Source organism: Prionailurus viverrinus, chromosome A2 (genome assembly GCF_022837055.1).
Source record: "Prionailurus viverrinus isolate Anna chromosome A2, UM_Priviv_1.0, whole genome shotgun sequence".
NCBI lineage: Eukaryota > Metazoa > Chordata > Mammalia > Carnivora > Felidae > Prionailurus > Prionailurus viverrinus.
In genome coordinates, this window is record NC_062562.1 from 114463347 (window position 1) to 114477504 (window position 14158).

A 14158-nucleotide genomic window follows, 5' to 3' on the forward strand; every position below is an offset into this window, starting at 1 on the left:
TGGGTATTGAGAGGAGGCTGGGAGAAAATATAAAGTGGAAAAACAAAGTTAAGTCCTCTTTTTGCAGAGCCAGTAACCTAGCGTAATGTCTGAACTCGATAAATGAAGAAGGAGCAGCTTGTGCATGGAATTGGGAGTTGGAGAAATGGCACCCAGAAGGATTGGAGAGAGCACCAGCTTTTGCTGCGTTACAGGCTCTTCTGTACTCCTCTAACTTTAACCATGTGAACACACTACAGTGTTAATCAAAACTAAAATTAAGAGTTGGCTTATCAAGAAAGAAAAAAAATGACTCCATTTGTATTTGGCGTAACACAGACATACATACATAGATGGGATGGTAGCTCAGCCTTGGGAAGGATAATTGTACAGTGAAATTTCTCCTGCTGTGCTGTTTCTATCTCCAGTGTTTTATTTCATGAATTCTCTTCAGTACATTTTGTACTACTGATAATCTCTAGGATATTTTTTAAATCTGAAAGTTCTTTTTTTAAAGAAGTGGTTTCTTCTTAAGTGGAATCTTCCAGAGCCTCACCATTTGCTCTCCAGCCAAGTCCCCAGCTATAAAATGAAAATCAAGAGAAAAAAAATTGTACTCATAGAAATCTGATGCGAGAGCAAACTTTGCTGAAGCATGTAGGGGGCAATATTGGTGACAGGTTTGTATTTATTAGTAGTCTACTCTGAATTTTTGAGTAGCTGTGAGTTTGCTTATCAAAAACCTCCATTTTACCAATAATTATACTGCTGATTTCTTTTAATGTTCATTTTAAAATGAAGGTTGCAAATGTTAACATAACTGGAGGGGTATAGAACCACGTGGCTTCTCTTTCTCTGGCAGTTCATTGGACATTAAGGGTGTTTGCGTGTGTGTGTGTGTGTGTGTGTGTGTGTGTGTGTGTGTGTGTGTGTGTTTTCTCCTTAGGCAAATCAGGAGCTTGAAGCATTGGAAGAAGAAATGTTGCAGATGCAGGAATCTACCCATCTTTTTGAAGTGGCTCTACCAGAGTACAAACAAATGAAGCAATGTCGCAAAGAAGTAAAATTGCTCAAGGGACTCTGGGATGTCATGATTTATATCAGAGTAAGACACTACTTTGTGTGTGTGTGTGTGTGTGAGTGCTTTTGTATAAATAGGCAAATTTTAATGTCTGTATCATTTTGTAGGGGTTTTATAATGTGAAATATGTGTGTATCATATTCCCCTCCCCTTTGAATTAGAATTTGTGTTCTCTTAGAAGATTCTTCTCTGAATCAGGTTTTTAAAAAGATTTTTAATTATTTATTTTGAGAGAGAGAGCACAAGTGAGTGGGGGGCAGAGAGAGAGAGAAAGAGAGAAAATCCCACGAGGGGCAGAGAGAGAAGGAGGGAGAGTGCAGAGTCTGAAGTCCCAAAGTGGGGCGCATGGTCACTCGATGCCTGATGTGGGGCTTGAACTTGTGAACCTCTAGATCATGCTCTGAGCCAAGTTGGATGCCTCAATTGACTGAGCCACCCAGGTGCCCCTATTTTTAGTTCTGAATGGAACTATGTGTGATGAGTTGACTGCCTCAAGTTCTTTTCAGGGATTATGTGGGATATAAATAAAATTAATATATAACTAGTATGTGTATATGGTTACTTGTGCATGCAGATTCATGTATATCCTCCTACTTACATGTACATGCATCTATAATGGACCTGACTAAAGTTAATTTATATACTGTTAATTCATTTACTAACTTCAGTGGGAAAATACATTCTGGGGAAGTAGGTATATTGCAACATGTATTATACATAATGTTCTGTGAGGTTAGTTGAGAACCATAGAAAGAAGTATACTGGGGTGCCTTGTTGGCTGAGTTGGTTAAGCATCCAACTCTTGATATTGGTTCACCTCATGGTCTCACAGTTCCTGAGGTGGAACCTTGTTTTGGGCTCTGCTCTGACAGCATAGAGCCTTTTTGGGATTCTCTGGTTTTTTCTCTCTCTCTGTGCCCCTTCCCTACTCATGCATGTGCGTTCTCTCTCTGTCTCTTTCAAAATAAATAAATAAAAGAAGAAATATAATAAGGGACCTAGAATATGGTCAAGAAATTGATGAGTGTCTTAATGTTGTAAAATTGTCTTATGAAAACTCATGTTAGATGTAGAGTTTTAAAATCTGGAATTCATGGTAATATACTTATCAACTCAGAGTACTCAGGATTAAATGATGATGGTATGTATATGGAATTTGTCATTGCGACTAAAAATTAATACATCATAATGTTTTCACCTTAAGTTTGATAGATCCTGACAACTTTTTTGTTTTGCTGATATGGAAGTTTTGACAAGTGCAGTTAATATTTAAATAATTGACTCTTCACTGGATGATGGAATCACTGTGTATCATCAGTTTATATATTTTGCTGTGGAGACTTGATTTCACCAAATGTTGTTGACACTTTTATCTGCCTGTGCGTTTTCAGAGAAGCATTGATAATTGGACTAAAACCCAGTGGAGACAGATTAATGTGGAACAGATGGATGTAGAACTCAGAAGGTTTGCCAAGGCAAGTTCCATAACTGTCGATTACAACCATTTATCTTTCTCAGCACCACCTCCTTCCATCTTGCCTAACCGAGTGTCTGGTATATTGGGCTGGGTGTCCTTATTTACTTCAAACAGGATGATATGAGGCAGTACTTTTTTTTTTTTTTTTTTAAACTCTCAGCTAGTTGCATTTCTAATCGAGGCTCCCTTTTTGTGAATGAGTGGGTGAAAACATACTAGGGCAAATGAATCTGTGAGTAGCAGCTATAATCTTGAGCTAGCTTTGGCTTTCTAGAATGTAGGATGTTAAGATTATAAGTACCAGGGCAGAGGGGTGCCTGGGTTAACTCAGTTAAGCCTTTGACTCTTCATTTCAGCTCAGGTCATGATCTCCTGGTTCATGAGTTTGAGCCCTAAGTCGTGCTCTGTGTTGACAGTGGGGAGCCTGCTTGGGATTCTGTCTCCCTCTTTGCACCTCCCCCGCTCTTAAGCGCGTTATGCACTCTCCCTCTTTCTCTCTCCCTCAAAATAAAATAAACATGAAAAAATAAGTACCATGGCTGAGAGGGTAGGCTTAAGAAAGGTTTTTAATTCTTTCTTTAGCAACCATTATTTTGTATCTTAAAAGATACCCTTTGATTCTGAAATTTGGGGCAACTAATTGAAGTATGCCACTTGTGAATTTATATGGAATACTGTGATCTTTATTGACTCTTCTGATATCCCAGAGGGACTCAATATATACAGAACAGACCTTATTTGAATGTAGTGCTTTGATAGCTAGTCCCCATAGCTGTATGCCCTTTAAAGAAGGTAGAACCTCTTTGGATAAGCCAAAATGCACAGAAGTGAAAGGCAGTTAAAAAGTGTCAGGACTTTTTACTTTTTTGTTAACGTCTTTGTGTTGATCCCATCCTCTGCTCGGCTTCTACCAAGGCTTTCCGTTTTTTCCCCTCATATTATCCTTATCCTAAAGACCATAACAAAAATTTCCCATGATTCTTTTGGATGTCAGGGGGTCAGCATATGCCATTACTGTGCTTAGGCCCCCATTTATCTTTGCTACAGTTTGATTATCTGACTTCAGAGAGACACCTTAATGCCCACTCTCAGCTGAAGCCATTTTTTTGTTTTAATAAAGTGGCATTGTCCTTTTCTTTGTGCTGAATTGTTTTATTATGGGTTTTCTCATTCACAATTTTCAATGTTGTTTCATGGGCCAAGAAGACAGCCAAGTCAGGGGCCCTACTTGATACATCTTAAAACCATGAAATATTTAAGTGCCAAGGAACAAACATTCAATGGTAGCCAACATTTCAGGGCTGCCATTTAAACAAGTCAGGTCTTTGAAGGAAGATCTTAGTAATTCAGGTAACAATCTCTGTTTTCTGCTTACTTACATTTCCAGAAGAAATGCTCTTCTTTGCAAAGGTCCTGGAAACTCTCTTAACTTGCCTATATTTAATGTCCCATGGGTTTCCTCATGGGATATCCAGTTAGTGCCTATGAATAAGAAACCAGTGAATCTAAGTGGCTTGTACATAGATGACTCATACAAATGAGAAGATCCTTTCTATTTCTCTGATTTTAGTCCTTAACCTAGGGGCTTAGATGCTTTCACTCTTTAGTAATTCAGGGAAATATATATTTATTTTTCTATAGAAGACAAATTATAAAATGTACTATTATATCTGAAGATCTGTTTTTTTGCTTTTTTTTCTTTTCTTTTTTTTTTTTCTTTTTTTTTTTTTTTTTTACTTTAGGAAATCTGCTCACTAGACAAGGAAGTCCGTGTATGGGATGCTTACTCAGGCCTGGAAAGCATGGTCAAGGACATGGCGGCCTCCCTGAGAGTGGTCACAGAGTTACAGAGCCCTGCTCTCAGAGACAGGCATTGGCACCAGCTGATGAAGGCCACTGGGGTGGGTTTCCTGGGTCTTGTTAATGGAATATTTTTGTGACTGTTAAGTGTTATTCCTTGGTTTACGTTGTTTATCTGGAATGAAGTGGGATTTGTGAGAAAGCTTCTGGTCAAGGGATGCCTAGGTGGCTCAGTCAGTTAAGCATCTGACTCTTGATTTTGGCTCAGGCCATGATCTCATGGTTCATGCATGTGAGCCCTGCATTAGGCTTTGTGCTGATAGCAAGGTGCCTGCTTGGGATTCTCTGTCTCTTTGTTTCTCTCTCTCTCTGCCTCTATCCCAGCTCCTGCTTGTGCTCTCTCAAAATAAATAAACATTTTTTAAAAAAAAGACTTCCGGTCAAACGGAGGAGATCAAGCTCCTCGAGTTAGGACCAACAAACTGACCATGCGGAGATCCCATTTCAGCCCCTGCTGTAAACTGAATGTGTCCCCCAAAATTCATAGGTTGAAGCCTAAATCCCCACTGTGATGGCATTTGGAGGTGGGGATTTGGGGAGATAATTAGGTAAAGAGGGTGAGGCTCTCATGAATGAAGTTAGTACCCTTAGAATGGGGTGGAATGACCAGAACCCTCTACCCTCTGCCTTGTGAGGGTACAGCAAGATGTTAGGCATTTGTAAACCAAGAGAGACTTCAGCAAGAACCCAACCCTGTATCAGAGGACTCTCGTTAGGATCAAGTGAGATCATGTGAAGGCCTTGTAGGGAGCACAGCATGGCTAGAAAGAACCTCATGGTTGTGGAGAGGATCAGGGGGTATAAAAGTGAATTCAGGGGAGAGAGAATTCTGAAATTGTGACTTCTTCCCCCACCCCTACCCTAGGTCATTTAATAATGATGGCCTTTTGGGGCACCTGGGTGGCTCAGTTGGTTAAGTGTCCAACCCTTGATTTTGGCTCAGGTCATGATTTCACAGTTCTTAAGTTTGAGCCTCAAGTTGGGCTCCATGTTGACAGTGCAGAGCCTGCTTGGGATTCTCTCTCCCTCTCCCTGTCCCTCTCCCCCCCCTCCCGCCTCTCTCTCTCTCTTTGCCAGTCCCTCACTTGCACATATGCTCTGTCTCTCAAAAATATATAAATAAACCATAAAAAAAATGATGGTCCTTTGATAGTTTTGATTTTGTTGGAAAGCATGAAATGATTTCTCATGTATCCATGAGACTTGAGGTTATATTTTCTAGTCTTTCTGCATCTTAAGAGCAGATGTACCAACTTTTTTTTTGGGGGGGGTGGGGAAGGTGATCTTTAGGAGTTCAAAATATGTAAAAGGCTGCCTGATGAGTGTGTTGTCTCTTAGGCACACATTGTGAAGAAAGGCTCTCATGACTTGAAAGCAAAGTTGGCGCAGTGGGGGAATTGAGGAAGGGGACAGTCAGGTGAAGTGGGCATAGCCTAGGCTTTATTCATCCAACCCGAACAATAACTCTGGGATCTTGGTCTAGTTACCTGTTCTCCATACCCCACTTGTCCCTTGTATGAAACGAAAATAATGCTGTAATGCCTCCCAGACGGATTTAGTTAAAACATTGGAAGTGAGATTATATACATAGATGAAGTATGTAGCAAGTTTCAGTTAACTGCCCTTGAAGCTGCTATTAGTATTGTTACTATCATTATTACTACTATGCTTTCCATAGTCTTTTAGACTTTGGATAATTAGACTTGGTAATTGATTGATTAATATATTCACTCAGAAAACCTTTATCGAATCTTCCAATATGTGATAAAGTATGTGTCCCTCTCCTTTATTTCCTCCAGTGTCATTTCTCACACCATTTCTTACCTGTATCAGGCCTTTCTAAAAGTTAGAAAAAGGCACCTCTTCCCAGGCTATCCTGCAGCAGCTAGATTCAGCCACCAGTTGTTGACTGGCTAGGTGTCTGTGTTTCAGTGCACAGATTACACAACTGATCAGGGTGGCCCCATTACACATTCCTGCTCATTCTTTTTCTGAGACAGAACTCAGTTCACAGCCCCCATCACCTCTGGAGTAAGGTCAGAAGTGATGCAGAGATAGCACTCATCTGGTTTGCTCAGGACTTGGCAGGTTTTAGCCCTGAAGGTTCCATCTCCCAGGAAACCCCTAATCGTAGGCAAATGGGAATGTGGAGTCACCTCTTTGGAGAGGCAGAAGGTGGCAAGCAATGTTAGAGATTGGGGAGAGGCAGAGAAGGCGGCCGCTACCTAGAAGCAGGGAAGGTATTCTTAGCAGCGGCAGGAAGGGAAGTAGATTTTCTGCAGCTATGTGGCTGAGTCAGCTCTTCATGTTTGAGGGGGGCGGTTGAGTTTGAGCACTTAGGAAGAGCTGAGGGCTTAGCGAATGCTGGGGTTGGGGGTGGGCAGTTAACAAGATGATCGGGAGATGAATGTGAATGATATTTTCACATGGTAATAATGAATAATGACCCTATGAATAAGAATATTTTTTGCCAAGGAACAAAGATTAAATTAGTGACAAAACTAAGTTAAATCACGGAAGCAACTGGGAATTATGTTCAGTGAATAGAGTACTTTAGGAAGAAAAGACAAATGAGCTACTCCCTGATCCCTGGGATTTCAACCAAATTAAAATAAATGAACAATGTGATTCTCTTTAAAAATGGGATTTGTGGGCAAAGAGATAAGAAATGAGCTGACAAGGGAAGGATATGAAACAAAAGAATGCAGTGGAGTGTGAACATGGCCAGAGCCTTGGCCCTAGCTTTTGGTGGGTGATGCCTCAGTAACTATGTGTTAAAAAGCATTGTCTTTAATGGGCCCCACCTTGCAGAACCAGAGGTGTGCTTAGCAGCTGACTTGAATATATTTAGCTGTGATTGGTTTTTCTGGCCATTAGGCCAAAGAACCATTAATACATGTGTAATGTAAATTTCGTCCTTTTTTCTTGCAAATTAGGTCAGATTTTCAATAAACGAAGCCACAACTTTGGCAGATTTGTTAGTGTTGCGGTTGCACCAAGTGGAAGATGATGTCCGGAGCATTGTGGACAAAGCGGTGAAGGAACTGGGGACTGAAAAGGTGGTGTCCTTGGGCTGTTTTCCTTTTACACCGAGCTAGTTCTGTGCTGTAGCCCCTAAGAGTCTGAAGCCCCCATGCCATGAGTGTGTCCCATGAGTCCCATTTTCTTCTCTGCCACTAGTTTGTGTGTGACTTGGGCAGGAATCTGAATCCTTCTAAGCCACAGTTGATGTGTAAAACAGGAGGGTTGACCCAGTCGATGATGATGATGATGATGATGATGATGATGATGATGATGATGATAGAGAACACTTAAGAACATGTCATTTGCTTTGTTGCAAGCACTGCTGTTAGTGCTTTATTTATAGTATTTCATTTAATTCTGAGGTAGGTAATACTCTGACCCTGTCTTACAGATGAGGCAGCTGAACGGCAGAGAGGTCCCTAACCACAACCCCCCACCCCATCCCCCAGGTTCATGCAGGTTTATTCAGGCACTCAGAGCACTACCTGTCTCCTTCTGGCTGATGTGAAAATCATCTCTAATAAATGTTTAGATTACTTTGGAAGTCCCTTTCTGCTCTAATGTTCTGTTACAGTGAAGCATGTAAATCTCAGATCCAACAGAAATTTGATGTTAGTGTGATGCTTATTTTTGTGAGGTGGAATTCATTCTCTGAACCTCATCACCATGAATAATTTGCAGGAGAAAAAATGAGACCAGTAGTATTGGATAGCCCTTTATTTTTATTTTTATGTTTTGCAAATTGTGAAAGTTTTTTTTTAAAATTCCAGATGATATCCTAGATATTGGTAGTAAATTAAACTTCTGTGCACATAACTTAATACTGTTTATGTCTAGGCTATTATTGAAATCAGTCAGACCTGGGCAACCATGGAGTTCTCTTATGAAGTTCACTATCGGACGGGCATTCCATTGCTAAAATCTGATGAACAACTTTTTGAAACTCTAGAGCACAACCAAGTAAGATGGGTATATTTACTGAAGAATTTTCCTTTTAAATGATAATTATAAACTTTTTCCAAGTTCTAGTATTCAATATTTATTCATTCATTGGGCATCTACTTGTCCTGACTCTGGGCATGGTACCCTTTGAGATCAAAAGGTGTGAACACTTGTTCTCACGGAACTTGTACTTGAGCAGGGAGACAGACAGTAGGGCTCCAAGGAGTCTAGGAAGTGACAGAGAGGCTCTTTGTCGGGTGGATGAAAGACCTGGGGAGAGCCTTGTGAGTTGGGCTGGTAGTCAACAAAGAATGTCAATCAAGAGGGTGTTGTGGGCAGTGGGGTCAGTGATGGTTGTCAGGGGCTGGGGAGTGGGGGAGGTGGGGGAGATAAATTGGTCAGAAGGTATACATTTCCAGGTATAAGATAAGTAAGTCCTGGGGATCTAATGTATGTCATGGTGGCCATAGTTAATAGTACTGTATTGTCTACTTGAAAGTTGTTAGGAGAATAGATATTAGTAACACACCCCTCAAAAAAGTTTATGGGATGGAGGTGTTAAGGAACTTTATTGTGGTTGCCATTTTGCAATATATACATGTGTCAAAGCATCACATTGTACACTTTACTCTTGAATCATGTAACGTGTCCATGATAGCATATTAAAATTGGTGGTAGAAGAGAAGTCAAATGTGTTAAATACATACAGGTGAAAGAGAATGACAAGAGGCCTTTCCCCTGAGTGACTTCCTGAAATTATAGCATCGGAGAATGGTGAGAAGTGCTCACCAGACTGTTCAGCATTAATGCTTGGTTTGTCGACTAAAAGAGGAGAAAAATGGAAACTTCAGGGCTTAGGAAGCTGTAGACAAAGTTCGTTTTGGTTTCTTTTTTTTTCAGTTTTGGGAGAAAAAGAAGATTTATAACCTTGCAATTATTAATAGGCAGGGACCCCAGGGAGAGACTGAGAGAAGATGAAGGAATACAGTGTAATTCCTAAAGCCACACCCGGGAGCATAGTATTTTTTCCTGCCTACAAAGAGCTACATGGTCTTCCTGTGGAAGACACATGAAATGCATTTGCTGCTACTTATCTTTTTTCTTTTGGAAAAAAACGTCTGTATGAATATTGAATGCCATTCGTTCATTTACTTAGCAAATACTGAATGCTTATTCCATGTATGGCACGCTAGATCCTGGGAATCCAGCAGTAAACAAAACAGGTATGGCCCCTCCTTCACGGTACTTTCAGTCGCCCACCTGAGCTGTTCCTTACCATTCTTTTCCTTTGTTTTAGGTTCAGTTGCAGACTCTCCTTCAAAGCAAATATGTGGAATATTTTATTGAACAAGTGTTAAGCTGGCAAAATAAATTAAACATTGCAGACTTAGTCATCTTTGCTTGGATGGAAGTCCAGCGAACTTGGTCTCACCTGGAAAGCATCTTCGTTTGTTCAGAAGATGTTCGAATCCAGCTTGTGAAAGATGCTAGAAGATTCGATGGACTAGATGCTGAATTTAAGGTTCATAGAAGACAGACTGTTTTCTAGCATAGCAGAGTTTTCCAAGCAATATAAAAATCTTATAAAAAACATAATTTGGGGGTATTTCTAAAAATACGCTTTTGCATTGTAGGATGCCGATCAGGAAGCTTTATCTAGGGAAGGGTCAGATAGTAAGTATTTTAGGCTTTGTAGTTGTTTACGGTCTCTGTCATAACTGCTCTACACTGCCACTGTAGTGTGAAAGAAAACAGACACTACATAAATGGGTGTGGCTGTGTGCCAATAAAACTTTGTTTATGGTCACTGAAATTTGAGGTTTCTAGAATTTTCACGTGTCACAAAATGTTAAGCTGCTTTTGACTTTTTTCTGAACAGGTTAAAAATGTAAAAACTATACTTTGCTCCTAGTCATACAAAAAGAAGCATCAGGCTTGATGTTTCCCTTAAGCCCTGGGTTGCTGACCCTTGCAGTAAGGTCTTAAGTAAAGTACTGCGGGCGGGGCGGAAGCCAGTAACAATACTACTAGTTACTTGTTTATGTCATACGCGCCACAGACAACACATAGAGATGTACACATGATAATGATAAATGATTTGAAAGACTTTCAGCAAAGAGTAGTGGCTATACGTTTTTATATAGAAATGGGGAATAACTATCTTTCTTCATATCTAAAGAACACCCAGAGGTATATTTTAACTTATTTTTTTAATGTTTATTTATTTTATTTTTGAATGGAGAAGGTTCAGGGAGAGGGAGAGATAGAAAATCCCAAGCAAGCTCCTAGCACAGAGCCTGATGCAGGGCTTAAATTCATGAACCGTGAGATCATGACCTGAACCAAAATCAAGAGTTGACCGTTTAACTGACTGAGCCACCCAGGCATCCCCATACTATTTTAACTTTTAAGGAAGAAAGAATAGACTGCTGAGTATTCGTCTGATTTTCATATGTGAATATACTCTAAGATTTGGGGTTCTCTGTCTCAATTCTTTTTGTTTGGACCCAGAATGGTGGTAGTGCCCATCGAATTTATTTTGATAAAAACTGTGTGATTGTACCTTGTTTTTGGCCTTCATCTAAAAGTTTAAAAGCAAAAGTGAGCAAACATGGGGTTAGAAGTCTCTTTCACCTTACTTTCTTACAATTCTTCATTTTTATTTAAAATTTTTTTTTAGTATTTACTTATTTTGAGAGCGAGAGAGCAAGCAAACAATGGAGGGCAGAGAGAGGGAGGGAGGGGGAGAGAGAGAGAGAGAGAGAGAGAGAGAGAGAGAGATAGTGAGTCCCAAGCAGGCTCTGCACTGTCAGCATAGAGCCTCACGCGGGGCTCGATCTCACAAACTGAATAATCATGACCTGAGTTGATAGACACTTAACCAACTTAGCCACCCAGGTGCCCCTGTTCTTCATTTTTAAATTCCTCAAATGGATGAAAAATTTAGAAAAGTAATTTCTAATATCAATGGCTCCACCTTATACTTTCATACAGGAGTTAATGTTGAAGACAGCTAAAATAAAGAACGTTCTAGAAGCAACATGCAGACCTAATCTCTATGAAAAACTTAAAGATTTGCAATACAGGTAATGATAAAACTATGAAGTGATGAATTTGTTATAATTTTATGAGATTGCTTTTAAGTATGTTACAGCATTTAACATCATGTTACTGTAGATACAACTGTTAGTAAATTTATGATTTTGCTTATAGTTGTCCAGTTACCTTGGACATATTCGGTGGTACATAGATAATGTAAATCAAATACATTTCTCTTTTCCAAACGGGCTATCATAGTAGTAAAATGAGAATATTATCAAGAGAATTTACATGAATGATCACTTCTTTTATTGAACTATCCTCCAGATATTTATTAAGCATCTCTTCTCTGCCAGCAACTTGGAATGCACTTAATAATTTCAAGTCTTTTTTGGGTATACAGCTAATACTAGAAATTACCCTTAGAAAGCATGTTAGTATTTATGAAATCTTTGTCCTAAAGGCCATTTGTATATTCTGGCTTTTGATTACAAATGGGCAGTCAGGTACTAAAAGAAGAAGTTTGTGCAGAACTGTGATTACTTTTTATTGCAAGGTAGAAAAGAGCTCTAGATAAAAATGAATATTACATAAACAAAATTATTCATGCTCTGGAAGTTTTTTAGAGGTAAAGTTGGCCATAATTTTAAAAGGGTAGATTTCCACAGAAGTTAGTTAATTTCTTTCTTTCTTTCTTTCTTTCTTTCTTTCTTTCTTTCTTTCTTTCTTTCTTTCTAAGTTACTTAAGTAATCTCTTTACCCACCATGGGGCTCAACTCATGATCCCAAGACCAAGAATTGCATGCCCTTCCACCTGAGCCAGCCGGGTGCCCCAGCAGTTAATTATTTCTTAGTGATGTTGGAGTCTCAGGGGTTATCTAAGAACAATAAAGCAGAAATGATTCTGAATCTTAGGACTCCTCTGAATACCAGAGAGAGTTGAAGCCACTTGTGTTTCATAGGCATTCACAGGGGAAAGGAAGACTTTAAACCAATTACATCTTAACTGATACATTTTACGCTCTGGATGAGTGATGCCAAGCCCAGTTTCTCTTGGCAAGTAGGAGGGTTATTAAGAAAAGTGAAGAGTGGGGCACCTGGGTGGCTCAGTCGGTTGAGCATGGGACTTTGGCTCAGGTCATGATCTCACGTTCGGTGGGTTTGAGCCCGGCGTTGGGCTCTGTGCTGACAGCTCAGAGCCTGGAGCCTGCTTCAGATTCTGTGTCTCCCTCTCTCTCTGCCCCTCCCCGTTCACACACTGTCTCTGTTTCTCAAAAATGAATAAATGTTAAAAAAAAATTTTTTTTAAAGTGAGGTGTGACCTCAACCTAAGTCTGATCTCTGTTTAGCCTCGACTGGTGGTGTTTGTACCTGTCTCCTCCTGTTTGGCATGACGCATATGTTAGTCACGAGCAAGTTGCTGGGGTCACAGAGAGGGAGTCAGGCTACCTGTTCAACAGTAAGCTTATTATGGTGAGCGGACAGATGAGAGGAGCTGGGTTTTGTATGGTTGTTGTTTTAATAACTGAATGGGCAAGATAGGCATGTAAAGATATTTCATTTCCACAGGCTTTCTCTTTGTGAAAAAGCTCTTGCTGAGTACCTGGAAACCAAGCGTGTGGCTTTCCCGCGGTTCTATTTCATCTCTCCTGCAGACTTACTTGACATTCTCTCGAAGGGAGCTCGGCCTAAACAGGTAAGGAATATATATTTTTTGCAAGGGTCATATTCTGTGTTAGCTAAGGGATGCCACAGTTTCTCTGTCATGTCAAATGCCACCTGCCGTGTCACATGTGCTGGGAGATAGAAAATCAGCAATAAAAATGGGTGATGCAGCAACAGAGGGATGTCAGAGGTGGTGCCGAAGGAACCAGGTCCTCAGTAAAGGGAAAGGATATCATATGCACAAGGCTTAGGGCCCTGCAAGAAGTTAATGGAAGAACCATTGGCCCCAAATCCCCCAGAATTCTGGGACGGGGCCTGGAGTGTCTTCTGCCTGGTTAACAGCTTTCTTAGGGGAGAATGGGTCCCTTGGAACAAGACTGTTGTGGGATCTCTGTACTCCCCTCTGACTCCTGAGTCACCTTCATAAGTCTTGAGTGGTGTCAGAGGTGGACTGTGTCATTTCATGTTGGTCCTCCAGCTAGCCCTCTAATTTTCCCCCGCCTGTGCAAGAACACCACCCCTGACAATATTTACAGCAAATAAAAGCAGCTATTATCTTTTGTAACCTGAGGGCTCAGATCACAGACAGACTCGGTACAAATCCCGAAGCATTCCTTCCTGTACACATTGAGAGGATGTTGCCTTTGACTTCCTATTGAGTTGTTGACATCCACGTAGGTATTGCAGTGTTTACAGCTGACAGAGGCTCTCAGTCCCAGACCTGACCACAGACAAGATTATTGTAAAGCTCTAAGTTGTGCTTTATCATTGAGGATTTCTGCCGACATTCTTTCTCTAGAGATTTCTATGCATTGTCTTTAGAATATGTATCACTTCACACTGTAGTTTCCTGAATTCTGTTCTTTGGCTACAGCATTTATCTTGATTATTTTTCTCACACTCATTGCTTCTTTTCGACCCTAAATTTGGTGGCTTGTCACCGAAAGATGGCTCTTCTTGCTTCTGATAATACGAGTGCAGTCATGCTATTAATGCAGAGTTGTTAGTTGAACTTGGACAGCATTTTGAGGATCAGCCCTCAGTTATAGTTTCCTATATTCACACTAATTTCCAGATGGCTTTGTAAATAT

The 14158-nt window shown here is 40.3% G+C and overlaps 1 protein-coding gene across 2 annotated transcripts in view; it reads left to right on the forward strand.

The window, feature by feature from the left end:
- DNAH11 (dynein axonemal heavy chain 11) overlaps window positions 1-14158 on the forward strand; it is a 355616-nt gene that overhangs the window by 87445 nt on the left and 254013 nt on the right. For both annotated transcript variants that reach the window (XM_047849106.1, XM_047849105.1), the window contains exons 21-28: window positions 926-1084; window positions 2452-2535; window positions 4280-4438; window positions 7334-7456; window positions 8259-8381; window positions 9661-9885; window positions 11358-11449; window positions 12972-13098. In XM_047849106.1, coding sequence (XP_047705062.1) covers window positions 926-1084; window positions 2452-2535; window positions 4280-4438; window positions 7334-7456; window positions 8259-8381; window positions 9661-9885; window positions 11358-11449; window positions 12972-13098 — 1092 coding nt within the window. The remainder of the gene's footprint in view (window positions 1-925; window positions 1085-2451; window positions 2536-4279; window positions 4439-7333; window positions 7457-8258; window positions 8382-9660; window positions 9886-11357; window positions 11450-12971; window positions 13099-14158) is intronic.